This window comes from Agelaius phoeniceus, chromosome 3 (genome assembly GCF_051311805.1).
Source record: "Agelaius phoeniceus isolate bAgePho1 chromosome 3, bAgePho1.hap1, whole genome shotgun sequence".
In the NCBI taxonomy this organism is placed as follows: Eukaryota; Metazoa; Chordata; class Aves; order Passeriformes; family Icteridae; genus Agelaius; species Agelaius phoeniceus.
In genome coordinates this window covers 92,388,494-92,412,774 of record NC_135267.1, presented here as the reverse complement: position 1 = coordinate 92,412,774, position 24,281 = coordinate 92,388,494, and the positions used below count along the sequence as shown (strand labels likewise).

The 24,281-nt window shown below is 43.0% G+C and overlaps 1 protein-coding gene across 1 annotated transcript in view; it reads left to right on the top strand.

Annotated features, from left to right (window-relative positions):
• Positions 1–1,692: 1,692 nt before the first annotated feature.
• Positions 1,693–24,281, top strand: part of EML4 (EMAP like 4) — a 147,509-nt gene continuing 124,920 nt past the window's right edge. The window contains exon 1 of the mRNA XM_077175850.1: positions 1,693–1,825. Coding sequence (XP_077031965.1) covers positions 1,801–1,825 — 25 coding nt within the window. The 5' untranslated portion in view covers positions 1,693–1,800. The remainder of the gene's footprint in view (positions 1,826–24,281) is intronic.

Below are 24,281 nucleotides of genomic sequence, written 5' to 3'. Positions count from 1 at the left end.
GCTCTGAGCATCTCGGAAACCTGCCCTGAGGCAAGCAATAAATGGGGGTGGGGAGATAGGACTGGAGCTGTAGTGCCTGGCTCTTCTTGCCTTTGTTTGTAAAATGAAGCGTTTGAAAGGGAATTTTGATGGACTATACTGACTGCGGGGCCCATTTCTCATAGCTAGAAGACCATGAAAATAGCCTATATAGAGCCATTCTACAACACACCCCAAGTGCAGGTAAGGAACGCTAACACCTGGTAGTAATTAAGACCAGACCTTGGCAGCTAATGGTGGCTCATTTATAGCAGATCGAACACAGGGCATCTTTTCTGACAAGACTACAGGACGTGTGATGATGGATTATTAATGTAGTTGGCTGGCAGCTGCACTCAGATTCATTGCTGTGGCAGCTGCTCAGTAAAATTTGCTGGAAAATCCAGTGGAGATTAGGTTTTGATGAAAAATTTCAAGGCGCTTTTCTCTAATGTGAGCAAGCACAGAGCTCCTGGGTTTATTGAACATTGCAGATCAGCAAGATAGCGATGCTTTTGCCTAAGTGGATGGAAAGTGCTGGGAAACGTGGGCTGCTCCAGCCGGTCTGTGCTGCTCTCCAGCTCCGAGTTCTCCCCGGTCCTGTTGAACAACATCCACAGGCTGTCATTAGAGGGCCCAGCTGCAAATGCCAGGGCCGTGCTCGGGAGGCAATTACCCACGCCTCTGTGTAACTGCGGCACTCGCCTGGAGTGCATTACAGGGAAATACTTATAGCAAAACAGGATGTTGCGATGGGTACGGAGCTTTTCCTGACCAAGGAGAAAGTGCGTCATGTAACTCGATGATGTTGCTTAACATACGAAATCGCCCTGGTTGTGCGATTAGATAGTATGTAGCATGGCTGACTTGAATTTCTGGTCCTACTTTCTCTTTTCCCCCGGCATCAAGCACATGGCTGGAAGCTACAGGAGACGGTCAGGAACCCGGCTGGTACTGGGAGCGGCGGGAATCACTCCTTATGCAGTCCCAGCTATAAGAAATGCCAGGGTAAAGAAATGACAGTTCCTCTGGCTTAACATTAGCGAGGAAAAACTTCCCCCCAACTAGCATGAACGAACATTTTAAGATTCACCTAACAAGATCTATTTTGACTGCTGGCGTGGTTACATTAAGTCGCCCAATTAACCCACCCACAGCCCGTCCGACAGCACAAGCTTCTGAAGGTAAAGGGAGGTGCTGCTCCCGGCCGACCCACGCCGGAGAAGCTGCGCTGGCCCCGGCGCTGCCGCTCCCCGGCCATAGCCCAGCCCAGCCCGTCCCGTCCCGCCCGGTCCCGTCCCGTCCGCTCCGCGCAGCCCCGCGCCCGCAGCTCTCGCGGGAGCCGGGCCCGAGGCGCCGGGCGCTGCCCGCCCGCCGGCGGGGGCTGCGGGGCCGGCCCGCCCGCAGGGGAAGCGGCGGCTGCCAGGGCGGGCGGAGTCGGAAGCACGACAGCACGGGGCGCTGGGGCGGCGCTGGTGGCGGGGGCGGGAGCAGCTCGGCACTCGCCGCTGAGCTGGGGTCGCGGCGCAGGGACGGAGCCGGGCAGCGCCGGCCCCGCAGCAGCAGCAGGAGCAGCAGCGGCAGGAGGAGCAGGAGCCGCCGGAGCCGCCTCCCGCCGCCGAGCGCGGGGAGCCGCCGGAGCCGCTGCTCCGGGCGGCTTGCGAGCGCCGGGCTGCGGCGCCGCCGCTGCCTGCCGCCGCTCCGCGGGTGAATGAACCTGTCCCGGCCGAGCACGACGGCGGCTTCGCCTCGGGGTCCGGCACCAGCCTCCCTCCGCACAAGATGGACGGTTTCGCCGGGAGTTTGGGTGAGTGGCGGCGGGACGGGACGGGACGAGGTGCGGGCAGCCCGAGTGCGGCGGGGCCCGGGGCGCGCACCTGCGGCCGGCGGGGATGCCGGAGCGGCGGGCTGGGACTGCCCGGGGCCGGCCGGGCCGGTGCGTGCGAACACCGCCCGCGGCGGGAGGGGAGGGGAGGGGATGCCAGCGCGAAATCTGGTCAGCTTCAAACCATCTGTTGCGAGAGCTCCGGCTGCACTTGCCTTCTTTGTTCTTCCCTCGCCGTGGGTCTGCGCTTCCCCAGAACTAGTTGCTTGGCTTTGGGCTGATGGTTCGGCTTAGGTTGTTTGGGGTTTTTAAAAATGTTATTTTGTTTTTCGGCTCTCCCTTTTGCTCCGGGGTGGGAGGGACGCCGTCGGTCCGGGCGCAGCGGGCCCGGTGTCGCGCCGGCAGCCGCGGGCAGCTCTGCCCTGTCCCGGCTCAGAGCGGCTCCGAGGGGAGCGCGGCACCCCTGGAAACTTGGGGGCGCTGGCGGCATCCGCGGGAATGTTAACGGGGCAGTCGGCGCCTTCCCGGTGTCCGAGCATCGTCCTGCGCCCGAGGAACCCGAGCTCCTGTCTGCCTGGGCGGCAGGTTCCTCTGCCGGAGCCGTGGCGCGATCGAAAATATTTACTGCTTGCTCGTGTAAATGCTGCCAGAAAACTGATAGGCTGCGCTGCCTTCAGTTTTATGAAGGCTGCGGCAAATTCCCACCAGTTTCTTGAAGCAAAAATACTCCTCCAGCCTAGTTTCTTGACTTTTTTGGGGGACAGATTGCATGTGCTACCAGGTGTTGCTGATTACACGTGTGAACTGAACATGCATTCAAATGTAAGAGTTGTAAACCAAGTAAGTTTCCATTTCTGCAAATCATAAGGCGATTGGCTTTGCAGGGCTGCCTACCTGCTGCTCTCATCGTATTCACTGCCGCCGCATCTATTGCAGGCGTTTCATAATCAAACTCACTCCATCTTTTGTAGAATAATAAATCTGTGCCTCTTAAAAATAAGATTAATTTATTTTTACGTCACTCCCGTAAAATCTGTAGTAACAGTGAATAGTTCTCAATTTTCTGGAAAATTTGACTCATTTAAATACTTCTGAGTGTGATCCTAACCTTTCAGGTTTTTGAAATGTCAACTCCAGCGTTTTGGGCATCTCTCCAACCCAAACTGGTGCACCATAATTAACAGTATGCTTTGGTAGTTTGGCTCTTGGCCAGGTATACTGTCCTTGCTCAAGTAACTGCCATGGCCATTTCAGATCTGGTGATCAGGAAGCGACACATGGAGGAATTGTGCGGGTTCTGTTCCCAGTTTTCCGAGGGAAGATTGTGCCTGTGGGTGACATATGCAAATGTGCCATGGTTAATATTTATGAACCTCTTAACCCAGCAGAAGAACTGATCACCATATCAAAGCGCACCGATACTGCTTTTAACTCGTGCAATATTAGTCCCGAGAGAGGTCGATATTTAGAAATAACTGGCTTTTGTTGGAAGTAGGAAAAACTCAATTACTGTGAAATAATAAAGCTTTGCTTTCTTTCTCAGGGAGGTTCTCAGTGAGCAGTGGCGTGGGACCGTCGGGTGGCCCAGCACCTTGTGCTGGAGCTGTGATGGGCTCATTGGGGCATCCCATATGTCTTATTAAGGAGGGGCTCCATCTGGACCTTCAATTTGTTTCACTGTTTGTTCAGGAAGGCGCTGTGATTTTATGTGAATTTAATGAGGATTAAGCTCTGCTCAGCCTTTTAAAATGGGTATTATGATATTCACTGCTAGTTGGCCTTTGATTTTCCTTTTGTGGCAAGCACTGATGCACAGAGGTTTTCTGGACTTGGGCTAAGGGGAGGGCATTCCCAGAATCTTTTGCTTTGAAGTATGAAACTTTTCGTGACTTTTTTGTTTCCAGGTTTGAATCATGCTGCTTAGTCCTCTTCTGTATTTATAATCACTTGTTGGCTGTTCTAGCTGCTAATGAGCACATAGAGTTCACAAAGATGTGTGAATTGTTCTGAGACCTTTTTTTTTTTAAACGTCTCTAATTAAAATCTAATGGCTTGGATTTAATTAGCTGTCCGCTAAACGTCTTTTAGGAAGGCCATAAATTAATGTAATTTAGAATGAAATGTAAAAATTAATTAAAATTATTGTTGGCAAAACTGTGCTGTCTATGTATGTGCATGCTCAACCAGTCAAGCAAGCTTATTAGAGAGCAAGTTGTCCTTTTAATGCCTCTTGTCATTATCTGGAAGGCAAAATGTTATTACAGATTGTGCCCTCTAGCAGAGGCAGAAATACCTTCTTGCATGTCTCTTGCAGATGAAAATACTTTACGCAGCTGTTTTCTTTTGGCTTCCACGTTGAAATTTTTATGAGAATAAACAGATGAAAGAAACCATTTCATATGTAATTTAGAAAATTGTTTTGGTTATTGGCTTAGTAAGTGCTTATGTAGCATTCTACTTACGAGTCTACAATTACTGTATACAGTAAAAAAGAAAATCTATATGTTATGAGTTAACTTGCACAGTTGAAATAAGTATTGATTATTTTGATAAAGCACTGAGTTATTTCCCGTTTGCTGTGACTTCAGTACCTTTAGAATATCACAGTGCTTATTGAATCCCATGCATTATCTCAAGTAGGACAGTTGTATCTCACATTTGGCATTACCAATGTGATGGTTGTCAGAGGTCTCAATGGATTCTGGCCATCTGCTTTTCAGATGCATCCCTCGAAGTCAAAGAATATGCTTCTGAATGGGAACGAGCAGTCTGTGAGCCTGGGCTGGGCTCTTGCCTGGTGCCCTGGCTGAGACAGGAGCGCAGCATGGGCGTCTGGCTCTGATGCTGCCAAGTTCCCCTGCCTCTTCAGGGTCCTCATCAAAACAGATCTGCATCAGGGCAGAGAAAGCACTGCTGATTCTGCCAAAGGAGTCAAGCAGAGAGTTCTAGCACAAGGAGAAAAAAAAAAGGCAAATAAAAAAGCCCGTGTGGGAAATAGTGCAGCTAAGGCTGTCAATAAGTGTTGTCCTGCTTCATCCCTGGCTCCTGTTTGTTCTGCACTGCTGCCCCGAGTCTCTTCCACTCTCCTGCTGGTGCCTGCGAGCCCCCGGCTGAGCTGGTTCAGACATGCCCATCAGAGGGCTGCAGAAGACTGACAGTTTTGCCAATAGTAATTTTGATTTTTAGGTACCATCGGGGATTATATTACTTTACTGCCTTGCTGCTTGCCCCTGCTGTTTTGGTGTGTTTCTGCCTGAATTGGCTAGTGAGGGAGTGGGCGAAGCATGGCAGGTGTGGGAGGGGAGCAGTGGGAGCCTTCAGCTGGGGGCAGGTGGGACCAGGTGGCGCTGTCAGCTCCGAGAGTGACTTTGCTGGGTCACTCGTGCCTAAGGTGCGAGATCTGCTCGATTTAGGCGCAGGAAGAGCCAGCCGTGACGGGCTGCCTGGGGCTGGGGAGCAGGGAGTGCGCTTTGCTGGATAGTTTTCCATTGCTTTTAGCAGCTGCATTGTTTTCCCCTCTGAGAAAGCTTCTGCTCATGGAACTCTGTAACAATAACTGGTGGTAAACAAAGATATGGAAACATTAATCAGATTATATTAAATAAATCATGACACCCTTTTCCAAGTTTGCCACCAGTGTGTGATGACAATGTGGAACAGAGCATTTCAAAAGGACTCTCTCCGTTATTGACGTCTGCGGCAGAATAGTAACTCATAAAAAAATGGAGAAGTCTCAACTTCTGATTTCAAGCCATGGTTTTTGTGCAGCTGTGCAGGATGCCCTGAAGGTTAGAAGGAGTCTTTCTGAAGGATTCTCTATGGTTGAAAATATTTTCACAGAGAAATTAAAATCACTCTTATCTTGAAGTCTCAGGCAAGCGGAATAATTTAGGAATTTTTTTAAAGATTCTTTGAGCCTGTGCATTTTGTTTTCAGAGAACTAGAAAGTAAAAGAGAGCTGAAGTTACTAAGTGGAGACCAATGCTTTGCTCTGCTGTTGTTACTGGAGGAAGAACTGGAGATACAATTAAAAGGATTCTTTTTTTTATCATTTTGCGCAGTATCTACATTTTGTTCTGTCACTGTGTGTGTATTGCTACTAACTGCAGTTATATGCTAACCACTTACTGGGGGGTGACACGGAGGTAAGTTCATATAATTTTGCCCCGTTTCTTTTCCTGGGTATGGTGCAGAAGCTGTCTGTGTCAGGCAGGTTCTGAGGCAGTGTTATGAATGTGTGCTGCTCCCCAGCCCTGCAGGAACCAGCGGTGTCTGTTGAACCTGTGGCTTTGCTAAAACCCAGTAAGGCTTCTCCAAAGCCCCCAGTCTGTGGGGGCAGAGCTGCTGCAGGGCTCAGGAAGAGAGGATCTTGTGGTCGCTGGTGCCGTGAGCCTGGAAAGCGTGTGTGCATGATGATTCATCCCTGGCTGGGCTCACTACCGAGAAAAATGAGTGTGTGGGGTATTTGTCATTTATTTGGGCTAGAATATTGAGTTTTATCGTTGCCCGTCTAGACTGCAGAAGTGGCCGTGGTGCTGCAATGCAATTGCTCATAGCAACAGCGAGCTCAGCCTAATTCACAGGGCTCTGCTCGTGGGATTGCTGTGCGCTATTGTCACTGTGCTGCTCTTCATAAAAATAAAAACTTTGGCAGGACATCATTCTCCCCTGCCTGAGAGGGATGGCCTTGGCTGGTGCCAGGGGAGATTAAACTCCAGCAGCAAGGAGGGAACAAGCTGTTTGCTTTAGAAACTTGGTGGTGGTGGCTCACCTTTTGCTAGAGTTCTTTAGTCCATGTGCAGTGAGGAGGAACCCTTTGCTCTCTAGCGAGCTGAAGAGCGAAGGATTGTGTGTTTAAAAAACAATTCTATTTTGCACAGGGTAATTGGCAATATTTGCTCTCGTTGTGAGTAGTATCTCAAACACAGGAGCCTGTTAGAACTCCTTCTCTTAGAATTTCTTTCTCCTTTAGAAAGGCTTTTAATGCTTGGGATACTTAGAATAATTTCTGGCCTTACAGTGTGTTTTTCATATTCTGTAACCGAATACTTTTGATATGGCGGTAGAGTTATCTGACAGGATTGTCTCTTGCTGAAAGAACCTACTCTGAAAGGATTTTTTCCTTCTATGCTTTATATCATGAAGTACATAAGAGGGGAAAATTGGGCAAGAACAGTGTTCTTAGAAGTTCTTTGAAGCAGCATTTTGTTTTGCAAACATTATTATTATGGTGATGGATTGTGTTGTTAGTAAGTACAGGGTGATCTGCATGTCACTCCTTGCTCTTCAGAGCTGCTTCCCTTCTTGGTGTGGTTTGTATCAATTATGGAGGTTTATTTTTCCTGTCTCTCTTTAGGTCCTTGCTAAACCTAATCCTTAATGAATGTGATTCTAAGGCCAAGAATGTTGTTCCCGTTTTACCCACACATAATGTAATGGGAAGGCTGGTAGAGGATAATTAATTTTATAGCACGTGGCATGTATGATGACAGTGCAAATCTCTCTGCTCTTGCTGGTGTTGAGCATTTCTAGTAGGGACATTCTTCTGTTTAGGAGGTGAAAATCACCTGATAAAGAACGTCTCGTAAGTGTCACTAACTTCCTTTTCAAGCAATCTTTTTGCACTTAGGAGCTCAGGTGGAACCACTGCTCACCTCACCTCCTATTTTTCGGATATCTTGTTCACCGTTTAGGCTGTGAATGATTGAGCCTGAGCATAGGAAGAGCATGGCTTTGAAGAATGCCTGGGTTGAGATGTGCAGGGAGGCTAGTTCGGGGAGATTTAGTAAACAAGTGAGCACCAGGACTTTAAAGAGGAATTACTTGCCTCTTTTTCTTCATCTGCTTGTTTAAATTGATGCAGAATTCTAGTTTCCTGGACTTTTCTTTAATTGAATGCTGAAGGATGGATAACTGGACACCACATGGTGATGTGCAATTTTTTTCTGAAAGCCTGAGTGCTCTTTAGGAAGTTCACATATGGGCATTCAGCTTGCAAAAGCTGGAGCAGTGGAGCCTGAACAGATCATTCAGTCAGTGCAAGTGAATGGGTGGTGCTGATGAAAGGGTGGGATGCGGAGAGCTACACCATCACCATTAAAAACCCGAGTTTATTGCTTAATCTTGGAACATACAGAACGTTTTTTCTCATTTTGCCTCTTTCTTTTCTTCCTCCTTCCTGCTTCCTTTCTTATTTTTGTGTGGCTTTTTTTGCTCCGTGGTGCAAGTATTCATGTTACAAACCATCAGCGAGTGCTACAATATTCTTAAGCTTTCTGCCCTGAGTCTCCTTACTGGGTTGAATGAGCTGGGGGTTTTTGATCAGTTTTTTTGATTGTTTTGCCTCTCTGTGGTTTGCCTCTTTTGCTTATCCTCGATAGTTTCAGCCTAACTTATTTACTAAATATAGCTGTGTCTTGTTGTTCTTTAACTGCTGGTTTCTTGATCCCTTTCCTGACTCTTTAATGGCTGCACTGCTCTGCTTTGTCCATAGGGAAGGACAGCCACCTTTCACCAAGTGTTTGGAGAATCCACCTTCTTTCTTTGGCTGGTGGTGTTCACTGCCTTCCTGCCCCATCTAGTGATGTGGAACGCATGCTCCAGTAGCTTCTTAAGCAAGATATTTTTGAGTATCTTGCCAAAGTAGGCTTACTCTTTGTATTTAATACCTCTTCTTTCTGGAGCTGCTTGTACTTGTCACTCTAAAGCATAATAGAAATGCAGTGTGAGGGACAAGAGCAGGAGCAACAGCTGTGCACTGTAAAGGGATGTGACATATTTTGTACAATTACATGGAATTTTCTATGAATTAAATGGAAGAAATATATACTCACTGTTGTCTGTCACCTGGTTCTCTCATTTTGCTGAAGCTCCACTCATAGCTGTAAATGCAGAGTTCCAGCCTGGAGTTGGTTCCCATTGCTCTGGCCAGTTTTGAGCTTAAAAAGTATGGCAGGGGGAGGCTGAAACCAGACTGGCTTATGTTTGATTGTATTTTGGATTTGTCTAAACAGTCTTAAGGCATCAAGCTAAATTGGCAGGCTTTCATAATCCTCTGGGAAAACTGGGAGTTTGAAACCCAGTGGATAAATGAAAAAAAATGGTTCTAAGCCCCAGATTTGGCTCCCTAAAGGCATGCTGTAAATTAGTTAGATCTAGAAATGTGGTTTAGTGTAAAGTAAATGAAAAAGTGTTTTCATGAGAACCTTATAATTTTAAAGACAAAAGAGTTGGGTTTCTTTATTCTGAGTTGACGCACAAAAGCGAGAAAATGGCTGTTGACAAGAAATTTATATTTGCTGTCCAAACAAAGAGGTAATGATTTCACCACTTTTTTTTGGTTTTTAATGAAATCATGATGTAAGGGTACTAGAAATTGTTTTAAAATTCTTAAATTAGTCATTGGCTGAGGTAAGCAAGCCTGCACATTCATAACTAATTAAACAATGCCAAATATACATAAGATGAATGGTAGGACCATTAGTTTCCTTATAGTTTACTATATGTTACTTTTCTTTTGAGAACAGAAGAAAAATGTTGCTTTTTCGTCAAGGTTCTGATGAGCTTTGTGCACATCTCTGTAGAAAAGAACAACAGTAGGATGGGCTTGAGTTTGTTTCCATCCCTCTTTTTCTTGGTCACAAGCACACCATGCCATTTCCTGCTCTGTGTGCATGATATGGGTCTTTCCTTCATTAGAACTCAAGATTGCATTGCAGCTGGTACAGTTTGGGAGTTGTTTGGATGCAATTTGATTGAATGGAATTTCAGAAAATTTCTAAATTCTAAAAATTTCTAAGGCACATTTCTAAAAATGTGCTTTTCAGTATTTCCAAAGAGAGGTGTGGAAAGGAGGGACCTCCAGAGGTCAGAACCATAAATTAAACCCTTTCAGCTGCAATACTCATGTCTGTGTAGTATCACTTAGCTTCTTTAAACAAGAGCTCTAACAAGGAGGTAATTACAACTTTGTTTAACTATGAAATTCTGCATTGAACTGCTATCCCCTCCTCTCCCAGAGTGTGTTGTGCAAATGCCATCAGAGAGACCTGGCAGGCAATCTGTGGTTGGTGTGGCTGTGGTGCTTGCTTTCTGAATTCTAAACATGTCCATTAAAACCATGAGGCAAGAGGGACAATAACAGGCAGTACAAACTCTGGGTTTGGGTTTTTTTTTATAATTTGATTTTTTTTTTATATTTTTCACAGGTTAAGCATGAAGCAGCACTGAATCCATCTGCATGTCTATTTTCTAAGCATTTAATGATGGCATTTTTCCATGAAAATTATATGACATATTGAAGAAAGATGACATGTTGGCAGCGCTGTTCTCCAAATCTGGATTTTTTTCTGTATTTTCTATAATCTGTGACTGTAGTATTTTCTGAGAGATGCTTGGAGGGATAAAGTGTTGGTTATAAACAAAGAGTTCGGTGATTTGAGATATTTTCAAAGGAGTTATAAAAATAGAAATTGCTTCTCTTCCTCTTAAGCATAGAGAAAAGTGGGTCTTAGGTATGGTTGTAGAAAACAGTTCAGATTCTTGTAAAACACTTTTTTTCCCCCTGAACACTTTATTTGGCTTATTAGTGGTTCATTAGAAAGAGTATTCCAGCATGGTACCATTCCTGTACTGTTTGCTAGAATAACTAATCTGAACTGTTGGTACAAACTCTAAATAGGAAGAAACAAATGCTGGCCCCCAAGTGCTGTAGAGCTTTTGGTGGTGCATTTCCAAAGTCTATCCAGCATATTAAGCAGTAATGGTGTTACAAACTGATACACATTTTTAGGATTCAATTGGACAATTGTTGCAGTGTGGAGATAATTTCTGTGTGAGGTTAACATCACGGCTCAGGCTTTTGCCTGCCAGCTGGTTTAGGTTCAAAGAAAACAGATAGAAGCTGGCAATCTGCAAATTTGTAAACTCTGAAGTTTAGAACCAACCCAGTCAAGAACTGAAAAACAATCCCACTTTATTCATTATGTGGACAAATACAGACTCGAAATTATTGTTTAATCACAGAATGATTTGGCTTGGAAGGGGCCCTAAAGATCGTCTAATTCCAGGTGTCCCTGTGGGCAGGGACACCTTCCATTCAACCAGCTTGCTCCAAGCCTCATCTGAAGACAAATTTAATTCTGAAAAAGACTTCCATTTTTCATTTTCAGATGCCAAACCTCTGGATGTTAATAGTTATTAGTTATTTAAACTCTGGAGGGATTCAAGCTGTGGGCATCAGGTTGGTGGATGTTAGCAATCTTTGATCTCAGTGTACTGCAGAACGGTTTATTATGGGTTAAATATCACGGTGTGCATTAGGAAATATTTGTTTGGAGGAATCTTATATTGCTTTTTCATTGGGGTATTTTGTCAGCGTGCTGGTGTGGTGTTGTGTGGGACCCTAGTCTGGCATCCTACTTACTGAACTGGAGATAGGAGACCATTTTTTTGTCATATGAGTTTTGAACAGCTATTTGATCATTGATTTCTTGTGTGTGTGTGCCAGGCTTGTGCATCTGCTACAGGAATGTTTGAATGTGTGTATAGTATACTGCTTGTATGAGTTTGGGACGGCATTTTATTTAGTTAGTAGTCAAATGTTGAAGTCATCCTCCACCTCAGAAACAAAGAGTGTAAGCTGTTTACTACTGGATTAAGGTATTTGAAGCATTGTTAGAATGGAGATTTTATCTCTGCCTATCAGTTTGGTTATTGCCTAGCTAAATAATTCAGGTTTTTGTGTAGAGATTCTTGCTAACGTGCTTTAATTATCTGCATTTACTTAATTATTATTTGCAGTAGAAATTCCAATTTCCTGCTCCTATAGCTATAGCAGGTTTACCTGCAGAAGGGCTCTAACTTGGCTGCTGGTTTTTGTGAATGAAAGGCAATGTTATTGTTTGTTTTCTGTAGATCACAAAGGGGTGGTTTTTTCCAAAGCTATAGATGAAATGACAGGGAATTGCAGGAAAGGGAAAGAGAATTGACAAGAAAGCTTGTATAAAGTGTTTGCAGCCTAAATTGTATTTGTCAATTCATGCAGATTTGTGTTTGATAAGATCACTTAGGCCTGCCTTTCAGCCTTTAATTGAAATTAATTTAAACAGATACAATTTTAATAGTCCTTATTTTAGTTTCCAGAACTAATTGGGGAATTTCCAGACTCTGGTGTCTGCATATGTATATACATAGTAACACACCCACTGACATCCCCTACCCTCTCCCCCAGTTTCATATAAAGGATTCAAAGTCTGGCCACCTTTCTAGTGAAGGAACTTTTCCCAATATCAAATCCAAACCTGCAATTTTGTGTGTTGTATCACTTGTTTCCTTGGAGCCTTACCCCCACCTTATATATAACTTGTCCCATATATTATGTAGCCCTATCTGGACTTACTTTTTGTATGTGTGATTAATGCACCTTTTGGTTTCCTGTCAGTATTACTGGATGTTGATTATCTTAAGCATTGCAGTATGTACTTTGGTTTTGAAAAGCTTTAGGCTAACTTTGAAGTAGCTTTTTTTTTTTTTTTTTTTTTTTTGCTCTTTGTCATGTTGCTTTTTATGGAGTCTTTTACATGCAGCATATGGGTTAAAACTCAAAATACCTTCAAAGTTAAACTCATTAGCTGAGGAATTTATTAGAAAAAAGTGATTTGCCTCAGATGAATGCAGCTAAGAAGCTGCATTTTGCAAACAGCTCTTCTGTCCTATCATACAATCTTTGGGTATGTATTTTTAGAAGAAAAATGGGTAGGCTTGATGTCATCTAAGACTTTGTTGTTGGCTCTGAACTCCAGTTTTCTTCATCAGCTTAAGTACTCTGGGATGATACCGTCCCTTGTGTTGCAGTACTGGCTTAACAGCCTTGGGTACTGGTTCCTGCCTTTGATCTGCATCTTTCTTTGTTGAGAAATAGTGGTGCAGAAACAGCCATTTCATAGTGATTTCCATCTGCCTCACCAACTTTGATGTGTGTGCTAACACCCCCCCTTGTCTGTCATGAACAGTTCCTGTTGGGTCCTACACTCTCCTCCGAGCTCCTTGGTGACCTTGAGCCAGCCACAGGCAGCCCATGGGCACTGGGGAGCAGAGCCAGATATCCCCACTGGGATTTGGGGCAAGACCCTTGAGATGGAAACCATCTCTGCTGCTCTCTGCTGGTTCCCCTGTAGGTGTGGACCTGAGTGAGTGGTGTGACAGCACAGACTTCCATGGGGTTCTACAAAATAGGGGTAATGCTAATAATTACATATCACATATAGATTTGACTTTGTGTGAACAAACAATTTTGTAGCAGGGAGGGAAAGGAAAATGTCTGTCCCTGGAAGGGAGGTCTCTAATGGGAGACTGCAGGAGCCACCCTGGTGACCTCCCTTCATGGGGATGCTGACAAGCTGCAGCTGCTGGAGGGATGCTCTGCAGAGCACCTTGTGTTACACTGCTGTGACATGTGCTCCTCACTGTGAGCACCTAGATTGTCCAACACTCTAACTTTGTAGAACCGCCCATCCCCTCTCCAGTACCTCTGTGGATGCCTTGTTGTGATTATTTGGGGTTTTTTTAATCTTTTATTCCATGTGGAATATTATTTTGTTTTTTACTGAATGCCATTTAACTTCAAGTTTTTGCTGGAAAGCTCTTGAGGTTGTGTATGACATGCTTGCCATATTTACCATACTTGCCATGGGCTACTTTTATGTGTGTCATGTCACCCTTTTTCTAACCTGTGCTCCCCTCAGAATGCTGACTTCTAGTGGTTTCAGTGTTATAGAAGCAATTTTCTGTCTCTTGGAAACAGGTGTTAGAGTAGGTTTTAGTCACTTAGCTCTTGTGCTATGTGAACCATTTGTATTCTCGAAATGGAAAACTCAATCCCCTTGATGCTCTGATAACTTGATGTCTTTCTGGGCCACTTCCAGGGATCCTGGAGCAGGAGAGTGCTGCTGCTAGTTGCACTGTACTGGCTGTTCAGTCCAACAAGATTCTGCTCCTTGGTTCTCTTCTAACAAGAGCCATCCATCTTATTTAGTAAGATAATGGCTGCCATGTGGTTTTCTTCATTACCCTCTTCTCTTCTTCTAATTTTTCATGTGTGCCTATGTACTAAAAGCTTTGGGGGACCATCTTCCATGCTAGTAAAACACTGAAAGTAGGCATGTTTCTGCAAGTCTAGAAACTTGTCAGAGCTACACTTTTTCAACATATAGCAGCTAATCATAAAGGCATTTATATTAGTTTTTTATACTCTGAGGTACATTCCACTTATTTGTTAATCATTATTGGTTTGATTGTTTTGTTTGACGTAACCCATTTTTCCAAGGACTTTTATTGCAGCAATTACACATGTGCAAGGTGAAACTTAGAAGGAAGTGGCGCATCAGATCACTGGAGATTCTCTGCTGCTTTTACAGCTAATTTTTATGTTTTGTGATATTAAAGTTAATGATTTCTTGCTGTGCACACTGTTTCACGTGCATAGTGTATCTTGTAGCTGCTTTATTACTCAGAGTGTTTTTTTGAACCCACATGTGTCAATGTAATTCATAGGAAACTTATCTTTTGTAATTGATCACACAGAGTTGTATTTAGGTGCTTTCTAGTGCTGCCTCTTTTATTGCTCTAGCAAGTGACTTGTAGCAGTCATAGTGGGTAGTTACAATTACCAAGAGGTACTGCAGCTCTTCTGTTACATATTGTGATCTCGTTTTTGCCATGTGTGGTTCTGCTGTCATTTTGCATTTCACTTTTCTACTCCATTTTGAGTAAGCTGCGTATCGAGCAGTTCATCCGCTTTCTACCTACAATAAAACCCCCTCAGTTTTAGTTTTGAGGCAGTAATTTGTGGTCCTTTAGTAGGTTCCTGTTTGTACAAAAACATTTCTGAAGGTGTCAGCAAGAGCAAACCAGATGGAGTCAAGCTCTGGTGGTGCTCTCAGTGCATTATTCCCTGCTTGGAGGGTGGACAGTGCACTGCTGCCTGTGGGAGTGTGCTTTGCTCTGTCTATGTGAGATCATCACCATGGTACCTTGCTGTGCTGGGGGAAGAGCTGGAGCCATCCCATGGCTCAAACCACGTGGTGATGGAGCTGTGCTGGGGGACTGCAGGGGGCTGGTGAGAGACAGCTGTGGCCGTAGAGAACAGCAGAGTCCTGGCTGGGGAAGCAAGACAGAAGAGTCTTGCTCTTTTTGGTTTTTTTTAGCCGGCTTTTATAACCCCCCTTCAGGTGAATACTGAGTACTGGCTGTATTTGAGGGCAGTAGGGTGAGTGCTCAAAAGGCGAGCACTTGAAGGCCAAATGATTCCTTGTATAATATACTTAGGATTGATTAGCTGTGTGCCCATCAACATGATAATGAGTGTGTTTCTGCAGAAAATCAGCTAATTCCTGATCTGAGTTTCCAGGCTAGTTGGTTTATCTCATGGTAATGGCTTTCTCACATCCAGGGTGACAGCAGGAACTCTGTTCTTGTAGTCACGTTGGAGAAACCCTCGAGTGTTGCTGAGGAGCTTTGGGATGCTGAGCATTGTAGGCTCAGCTTTGCTGTCCCCAAGGAGCCCAGGGGCAGGGCCTGCACAGTGCCACTGCCTGTGACTTTGGTGGTCACTGTTGGTGGCTGTGTGGGAGGTTACTGGCAGGGTCCATTTGTCACTGAGTCTCTGGAGGATGTGGGGAAGTGAGTGGGCAGATAGTGGCCTGAGAACTTGGTTTGGAAACTGTAAAGATAACACTGTGTAAAGAAATTAAAGAAATTAAAGAAGGTGCCTGGGGGTGTGTGCTGCCCAGTATGGCCAGCCTGTGGTCTGGTTCCCCTTTGCACAGACCCAGCTGTGCCCATTGTGGAGCTCCTGGTGCCAGCATGGTGGGTGGAGGTGGTTCACTGCACACCCCAGAGGTGAAAACATCTCCTTGAAGTGTGAAGGCTGCAGGACAGAGGCTGTGAGGGAGGAAGAGCAGCTTGGTGTGCAGGTAGAGCACTGGGGAACACAGTTGGATGCTGTTGAACATCCCAGTACTCTCCAAATCCCAGCCACTTTCTTCTCCCTCTGCTGCTTTCCCTCCACTTCTTCCTGTCCTTCTCCTGCCATTCTCAAAAAGGGTTTGTGAAAAGACAGAAGGGATTTTCTTTTTCAAAGCCTTCTGGGAAAGCCTGATCTTACACACCTACCTGTGTCATTGTGTCTTCCTAAAAATCAAATATAAATGAACATTGTATTTTTTTTTTAACCAAACCAACCCCAAACTTGATCTAATTATCCCATTTAATTATCATTATTTGTCTTGCTGTCCTTATAAAGGCAGCTATGCATATCTTCCAGATGAGAAAATGTGTTTTAATTTCATTTTAGTGTTGCTGTATGCTAAATGAAAAAATAAGCCCACCTAATTCCCTTAGAATATATATTTTATGGAAAACATACATTCCCTTAGAATGTAGATTTATGGAAATATCTGAAATTAAGGAGTCAATAATTTAAACCTAATACTTCATTTATAAGACTTGATTTTGAGCTTCAAATTCTAAAGCTAGTGTGTTGTAGAGCAGGTAATCATAGGAAAGGCAAATAAGTATCAGATTACAAAACTTTTCTGCATTAAAAATATGACCATATGTGCCTCTGAATAATTCCAGATGGAAGGCTGCTGGTTTATAATTTGCTTTATATTACATTTCTTCAGAATTCTTTGCTTCTTTTTTTTTTTTCTTTCATTATTGTTGTAAATCCAAAGATATATTACAAGCTAAAAAAAGTAAAGAGTGCAAAATAATAGTTTTTGCCAGCAGACTTTTAGTTTGGACATTATGAAAAATTTCTTCACAGGAGGGTTAGTAAGCATTGGAATAGGCTGCCCAGGGGAGTGGTGGAGTCACCTTCCCTGGAAGTGTTCAAAAAACAGCATGGCACTGGAGGACATGGTTTAGTGATGAACATGGGTTGGTGGTCAGACTTGATGAGCTTAAAGGTCATTTCCAACCCTAAGGATTCTATTTCACTTGCTAGGTGTGTAAATCCCATTCCCAACGTTTTGGTTGCATACTTGAGCTAAGAGGGGTGTCAGGTTTGGCTTGGTCATCCAGGATTTTTCATACCTTATTATGTAGTCCTAGGATCCCATTTTAGGGTACAATTCTTTTTTAATATGTATTTTAAGAAGCATATTCAGATGCTTATTGAGAGAGTTCCCAAAGTCAATGTGAAACCTTTCAAATAAAAAGGGAAAAACTTGAGAAAATTACAAACTTCTGAAAATGTGCAAAAAATATTATAAGAAAAGTGGTTTTGGTCAGCAAGCTTGTTTCTGTTTGCTGACATTAGTGCAGCATGGAATTCCTTTTGAAAGAAACATACTCTTGAAGTTTGTCAGTTTATTCTGTTTCATGAGACCTCTTTTAACAGCCTTGTGTTACAAAAAGAACCTTAGAAATAGGCACAAGCTTGGTTCATTTGGTCAAAGGCAGTGGTTGAATATTTTGTGTCCATAATTGCAGCTACACTTTGCTGGCAAGGTGAGAAAAACGTACTTTGAGGTTTTAGTTAATGAAGCTGCAATTGTTGCTGTGTGGGAGGTCACCTGGGGCTCCCTTGGGGGTGGGCTGTAGTAATCCTCTTACCCTCCTGCCCTGGGCAGCTTGAGCATTCTTGATCCCCACGTGGAATGCCTGAATTGCAGTTCTGGTCCTCATTAGTCCTTGCTCGCTTACTCTTTATCATAGAGCCCTATCAAGTTCGTTCAGGATGATCATTTCAAGTCTTACTATTTGTGTCTATTTTCCTTGCATCTTTTTATTTACTAATTTCCTATGCATTTTCCTTGCATCTTTTTATTTACTAATTTCTCACACAGTATTTTAACAGTATTTCATAAGTCTCTATTGTAGGAAATAATAAGGATACCCATGTCAATAGATTCTTTATGTTTAATTTCACTCAAAACATCACATGGGGTCCATGTGCAATGTATTAATAACACAGATGATGAGCATGGCATAAAAAGTGCCTGTTCCAAGTTGCTTTTTCATCTATATCCTCCTTGGTTTTGCTTATTTCCCCACAATCAAATTTCAAGGCTTTAAGGAAGGCTATGTACTGTATTTACTTGATGGCAGAGGAAAGTATGGGGTTTAGTTTTGGCCATGGCAGTCACAAAGAATATCTGGAATGTCTGAATAATCAGAACAATCAGAATATCTGCAAAACTTATTTCCATGTCTGGAAACTTTATCCTTCTTTTATTACTTCTTGGGGCTAAATATTGATTAAATTACTGATTATTCAGGAGTCATGTGAAATACAAAATGCTTCAGAACCTTGTGGTTTTAAGCCTTTAGAAGCTTGCCCCAATGCCTTTGGCTGGGCCATATAATTAAAGAGGTGTTCTTCGTGTGCTTTGCTGAGCTTTTAACTGATTATGTCTTACTACAAAATGGGGATTTTCTTTTTGTCATGCAGGCAAAATGAGTTCTGTGGTATGTGCTTTTTACAATAAGTGCACATGTCTGTATTTTTTAGAAAAATCAGATCAGTTTCAATGATGTTACAAGTATGTGCAGCTTAAGAGAAATCATCTTGATTTCTCAAAAAGCATCGTCTTGTTGCAAAGTGCAATTTGAGTGAAATAGTTTCTGGAGTACAGAACCTCCTGTGCAGTGCTATTTCTGAAATGCTGCTAGGAAAGAGGCCAGGATTAGAAGGGGAGCAGAATTTAGCAGTATGGAGGACTGGGATTGCTAATGGTAAGCTTGTTCTCATGCTTCTGACTGTACCATTTTTATGAGAGGGTCTTTTAGAGAGGGATATTGTGATATTTCTCATAGGCTAAAGAACTTCTGTGGTCATCTTTATCTTTGGTTTAGACTTCTTTTGGTTCAAATTCTATACTTGTAAAGGATTTTATCACTTTTCTATGAAACCTTTGCCCTGGTTCTTTAGCATTTTAAATGAAAACTGTCCTTTGCAGCTAGAAATTGCCATTAACTGGCTTGTTTCTCACACAGAATAACTTTAAATGTATTCACAAGCCCTTGTGTATAAAGAGGAGGTTGTTTCCTTGCCATTGCTTTGAGAAAACAGGGGAGTGAAGAAGCTTTTGCAATATCAGCCTTGTTTGCTCAGTTGCTGTTAAAACAACCCCCTCAGAATTGCTGCTCGGTAAATGAGGCCCTACCTACTGTTAATTATTTTTAATTCTAAAATTATTTCAGTTTGGTGAGCATTTAACCTGGAAGACTTGCCTTGACATGTAAGGCCAATTAGCTTGCATGGTGTGGTGTTCTTTGCACGCTTTTTTGGTATTTTTTAGAGCTGATGTAGCAGCTATAAGGCACCATCTGGCGTTTCTTAAAATTTGTGGTGATTCCTCTGCATTAGGGTTTCAGGAAGACACTGTCACCACACCCTCCAGCAGCTCCCTCTTCTCTGGGGACTCCTTTTCCTGGTATTTCCTATGGTGCCTGTGAAATTCAGCCTTTTGGAATTTGACTTGTTTTAGCAGGTGACCAGTGAAAAACCATTGCAAGGTGGCAAAATCTGCCCACCTGTGCCTTTGTAAGTGATGGAAGGCAGGGGTAGGGTGTGTGTGTGTGATATCTTGGAGTTAGTTATGACAGAAACTGTATTTTGGAGTAGAAATGTGTAGCTCACTCAGTTACATCAGCGCCAATATTCTGTGTGGAGCACAAGGAAGATGGTGTGGGGTGGGTGCATAATCAGCTTAAAACATGGCTGAATTGGTTATTCAGTCTTCCAGCAGGAATTGCCTTTGAGTAGAAATCAGGAATGAAGAGCACAGGCCCACCTGGAAGTGATTTGCTGCAAGTATGAAGATGCCAGATTTGAAAAAAGGAGAGGGATGCTGTAAACGGGAGGTGTGCCTGCCTCCCCCAGCCTGTCCTTTCACACAAGCTAATGGTGTTTCCTCAGGTGAAATGTGGGCTGGCACAAGACAGGAGACAGCATTTTATCTTGAAATAAACACTGACATATTTAATTAAAAGCAGATGTGTGGGGGAGAGGATGCCTTAGGAGCACAGGTGATTGCAATAACCAAAATGTGTTGAAAGAGAAGGTGATGCATTGCATAAAAATCTAGAGGATTGTTGAGTGTTAAACATCAGTGATACAGTTGGTTTCTTCATAGAGGAAGAAGTTCCTCAGCATTACTCAAAAAAACATGTTATGGCTTTTGGCATGGATATCTTTATAAATGGATACTTTTTAGTCTGAAAGTCATCTTGTGATCACTTTGCTCTTTCAGTATGGGTATGTTAGAAATTTTCAGTGTGAGTGAAGAAGAAAATGGTAGGTGAATGTTCTTGGTTCTGCAAAACATTGATGCTCCCTAGTAAAACCACTAACTAGGAGTTGTAACTGGCTAAAAACTGTACAGGTGTTCTCGTGTTAAAATGCTTAAATATAAATGTTTCAGGTTTATGTTTCTGTGTCTGGTTAGATAATGGCTTCTCCAGGTCTTTTTGGTGGTCTAATCTGCTTACTTTAATTGTTTAAATAAGCAAATCTCAAGTGACATGGAGATGGCTGTACAGTTGCACTTTCTCAACCCACAATTGTTTTCTTGTTATTTTTAGTAGACATGCCTAAACTTCTTATTAGTATAACCTTCCTAATTAATTTATTGAACTCTAGTACTGATATTAGATGCAACTGCATACTTTGTTCAAATGTCAGAGTGGTTATACAGTTTTTCTGTATTTTATAAATGAATTACCCAGATATATCTATTTAAATCCTGTATTTCTAATGCTACACTATCTTGATTCATGGAGTCTCATTTGCTTGGGCTGCATTTTTGTGAGTGACACTTGACAAGCCAGCAGACAGGAATTTAGAAACTGATAAGTGTTGGCATCTTCAGTTACTGATCACATTCTGCCACACATGCCCTCACAATGAGTTTTTAGGTTTTTGTTTCCTCCCCTTGCATCTGTTCCTGCAGGGCTTATTCTTTGCATGTTGGCTGATTTGCAGACACATGTTAGTTGAGTTATTTTTGTGTTATATTTCTTTGCAATCAGGAGCTAACAAAAACTGTTGCAGGGAATGTGTATTTGCACGTAGCTTAAGCTATCAGTATAGGTTGCTTTGCTTTGCAACAATATAATGCATACTCAAAATGTTCCTTTGCAACCTGGCAAGAATGGGGAGGAGTTCAGCATTTAATTCAATCTTTGACATGTTTTTAGTACATTCAAACATGTTTAGGATTTTTTTTCTTTTCCTTCTTTTCACATGTATGATTGTAAAACTTGCACTCAGTTCAGTAACTGCTTGTACAGCTCATGCAGAAACTCTTACAATAGAGGCTGTTTTCCAAATGTCAGAGATGCATTCTTGATAATGGTTCAGTGTCTGCAGGATGTCTCAACCACTATTTTTAAATTATATATTAGTGCATAAATTATCCAGTATTTTAACTTCTGAAGTTATTTTCACCCAAGTCCATTCACCTCAGTCTTCATTATTTGCTTGTGGGCTTGTTTGAAAATGCCCACAACTTTAACCAATATGGAGTGAGTGAATTTTTTTTGGAGGTATTGTGCTGGATGGGCCTGTTTTCTTTTTGTCTCCCTTCGTTCTTCCCCACAGGCCATCAGTGAAAATTAAATTCTTCAAGATATTAGTTTTTCAAATGAAAATAGGCTATTCAGTGAGTAGATTAGAAATGCTTTCTGACTACAGGAAGAAGGAGGATCAGTGTGTGTGTAAGAAACAGCTTATTGCTGGCTTTTGTTTTATTGTTTGGTTCTACTGACAACTACACTTTTCATCAGTTCCTCTCGTTCCACCTAAATTATGGCCAGGTTCCAGCCTTCACAGTAAATTTCAGTTAGACTTCTAAAGCTAACTTGAACTTTAGACACACAGTATCTTTATTATATTTATTAGCAAAAAAGTAATTTTTTCTTCTGTGTGCTATGTGTGTGGAGTAGACTGGTTTTACATTCTTCAGAGAGGGGGCAAATTCTGTCAACTTCTGGCTTAAGTGATCAGATATTAAAACAAGTAATCCCTTGCCATGTTCTTGACAGACTCTCTGTTGGGAGGACTGTCCATCAACATAAATCAAAGTTATCACATCAGACTCCACTGAAGTTTTTTCAACATACACAATCAAAGCACAGCAGGCCAGAACCCCTCTCCTTGATGGGGTTGTTGATCAGCATCAGCTGAATTTCTGACCCAACGTGTGCAGTGGTCTCAATTCCCAAACACAGCCCTCCCGGCTCTGCCAGACGCCAGTGCCACATTTATATTGGAGGAAGGTTTGTTGTATCAGCTGTGTTACAGAAAATCTGTTTTCCCCAGGCTGTTTGTTACAGACTGTTCATTGTGACTTTGGCTGGCTATCAGATGCTTCTATTTAAACAAACAAATTTCTTCTCCTAGTTTTCCTCAAGATGTCCTGCAGTGAAGTACCTCTGACTGAGACAAAATGAGTGATACATATGTATGCAATAAGTGACATCAGGATTTGTTCAAACACGTCAATAAAGCAGTCATTGAATTGCGACTTCAGAATAGGTCCTAGTGGCAGTAAAACAGCAACCAGAATCTGTAAAAGTTTCCAAGACCCTTACCTTTTGTCCCAGATACTTTTTCCCCATCAGGCCAGATGAGTGCCCACAGCATGTGTACTGCCTGTGTTGCTCGCAGGTGAGCCACAGAAAGGTATGATCTGCCACATTGAAGGTAGAAGTCCTTATGTACAGATATGTCAAAGCAACTGTGTGTTTGCATTTCTGGATTGTTTTTCCCTTTTTTTCCCCTTTTCCTATGAGTTTTGACACAGCATTTTGGAGCATCTGCTGACAAGAGTATGTCGAAAGAGCGTAGAGTAGTATCTTCTATTCTTGCATTTTGGCTGGCAGTGTGTTTTGGCTTGCTGGTATATTACATTTGTAATCCTATACCATGCATGCTGTCCTAGAATAGATCATAGAATCACTGAAAAATGTAGGTTGGAACCGCTGGAGGTCATCTGGTCCAACACCCTCCAGCCCCAGCAGTGATGGCTTTGAAAACAGATAGTGTTACTCAGGGTCTTGCTCCAGTTGAGTTTTGAATATCTAGAAGAAAAAAAAAGGTTACAACTCTGGGTGAAAAGAAAAAATTGGGTTGAGGGTGTTTAAAAGCTAAAGCAAGTGTCTGAGTTGGAGTTTCATTTGTTGCCCCTTCCTTTTGCACCTCTGAAGAGAGTTTGATTCACTTTTTTTCTGTGAATGGCACTCCTCAAGGTAGTGAAGAATTGAGTTGGCTCCTGCTTTGACTTTTCTCACAGCCTCTGGTCATGCCTGATGTGCTGCAGCCTCCTTACCACTGACTCTCCAGCTGGCCCATCTCCTCTGTACTGGAAGATACCAAACTGGACGTGTGTCCAGCTGCCACCCAGATGGGAATAATAATTTCTGCCAATGTGGTGCTTGCAATTCTGCTCAGACAGCCCAGTGTGTGGGCAGCCTTGGCTGCTGCAAGGGTCCCTTGCTGACCCCTCCCAGTTCCTTCACCTGGATCTTCAGCTTCTTTGTGCTGGGCATCCCAGCCTGAATGGCCGTGTGGGATTTTCCTGCACTGCTGCAAGACTGTGTTTGTCTTTGCTGAAAATTGTGAGACTTCTGTCAAACCAGTTACTAGTTTGTCCTGAAGCTGGGGAGCAGCAGCCCTATACCCCACCACTGCAGTCCTCCCCAAAGTTGATGCCATGGATTTACAGTGTTGTTCAGGTTGGAAAAGACCTCAGAGATCAAGTCCAGTCATTGATCCAGCACTGCCAGGTCCAGCACTAGACCATGTCCTTTAGTGCCATATCTGTGTGGCATTTAAATAGCCCCAGGGGTAGCGGCTCAACCCAGAAGTAATTTATGTAATGGGATCTGAATTTTTTCCCTTAAACTGCATTAGGAGTGGGGTATTGATTACTCTTCAATAGGATGAGGGTGTTTCCATCCCATTGGCCAGATGAAGCAGTGTTGGCCTGGGTACTGACCCATGAGGGGGCACCATTGACATCAGCCACCAGCAGGAGCATTGGACCACAACCCCCGCATCTGAAGCCCAATGACCCAGCCAGGTTTTCATCCCATGCCTAAAAATAATCACATATCTTCTTCTCTCACCCAGTCCTTACATTTGAGCAATGCAGATTTAATAAACAGGTTAGTTATTAATTGTTTAATAAATAATGAAACTCAGTTAATACTGTAGACTTCTAAAGTGCGTCATTGCATTTAAGAAGGAATTGGGAATTGTTTGTGGAAAGACAGCAGTCCAGCAGAGGGATCTTTTTGTTTGGTTTTTTAACCAGTATAGATTTGTGAAAGTTTCACATTCGAAGTGATTTGAGCTGAAAAGAAACTAAAGGGAGAATTGCAATTGGTTTGAGTTAATTTTTTTGGCACTAATTTATGTTGTTTAAGC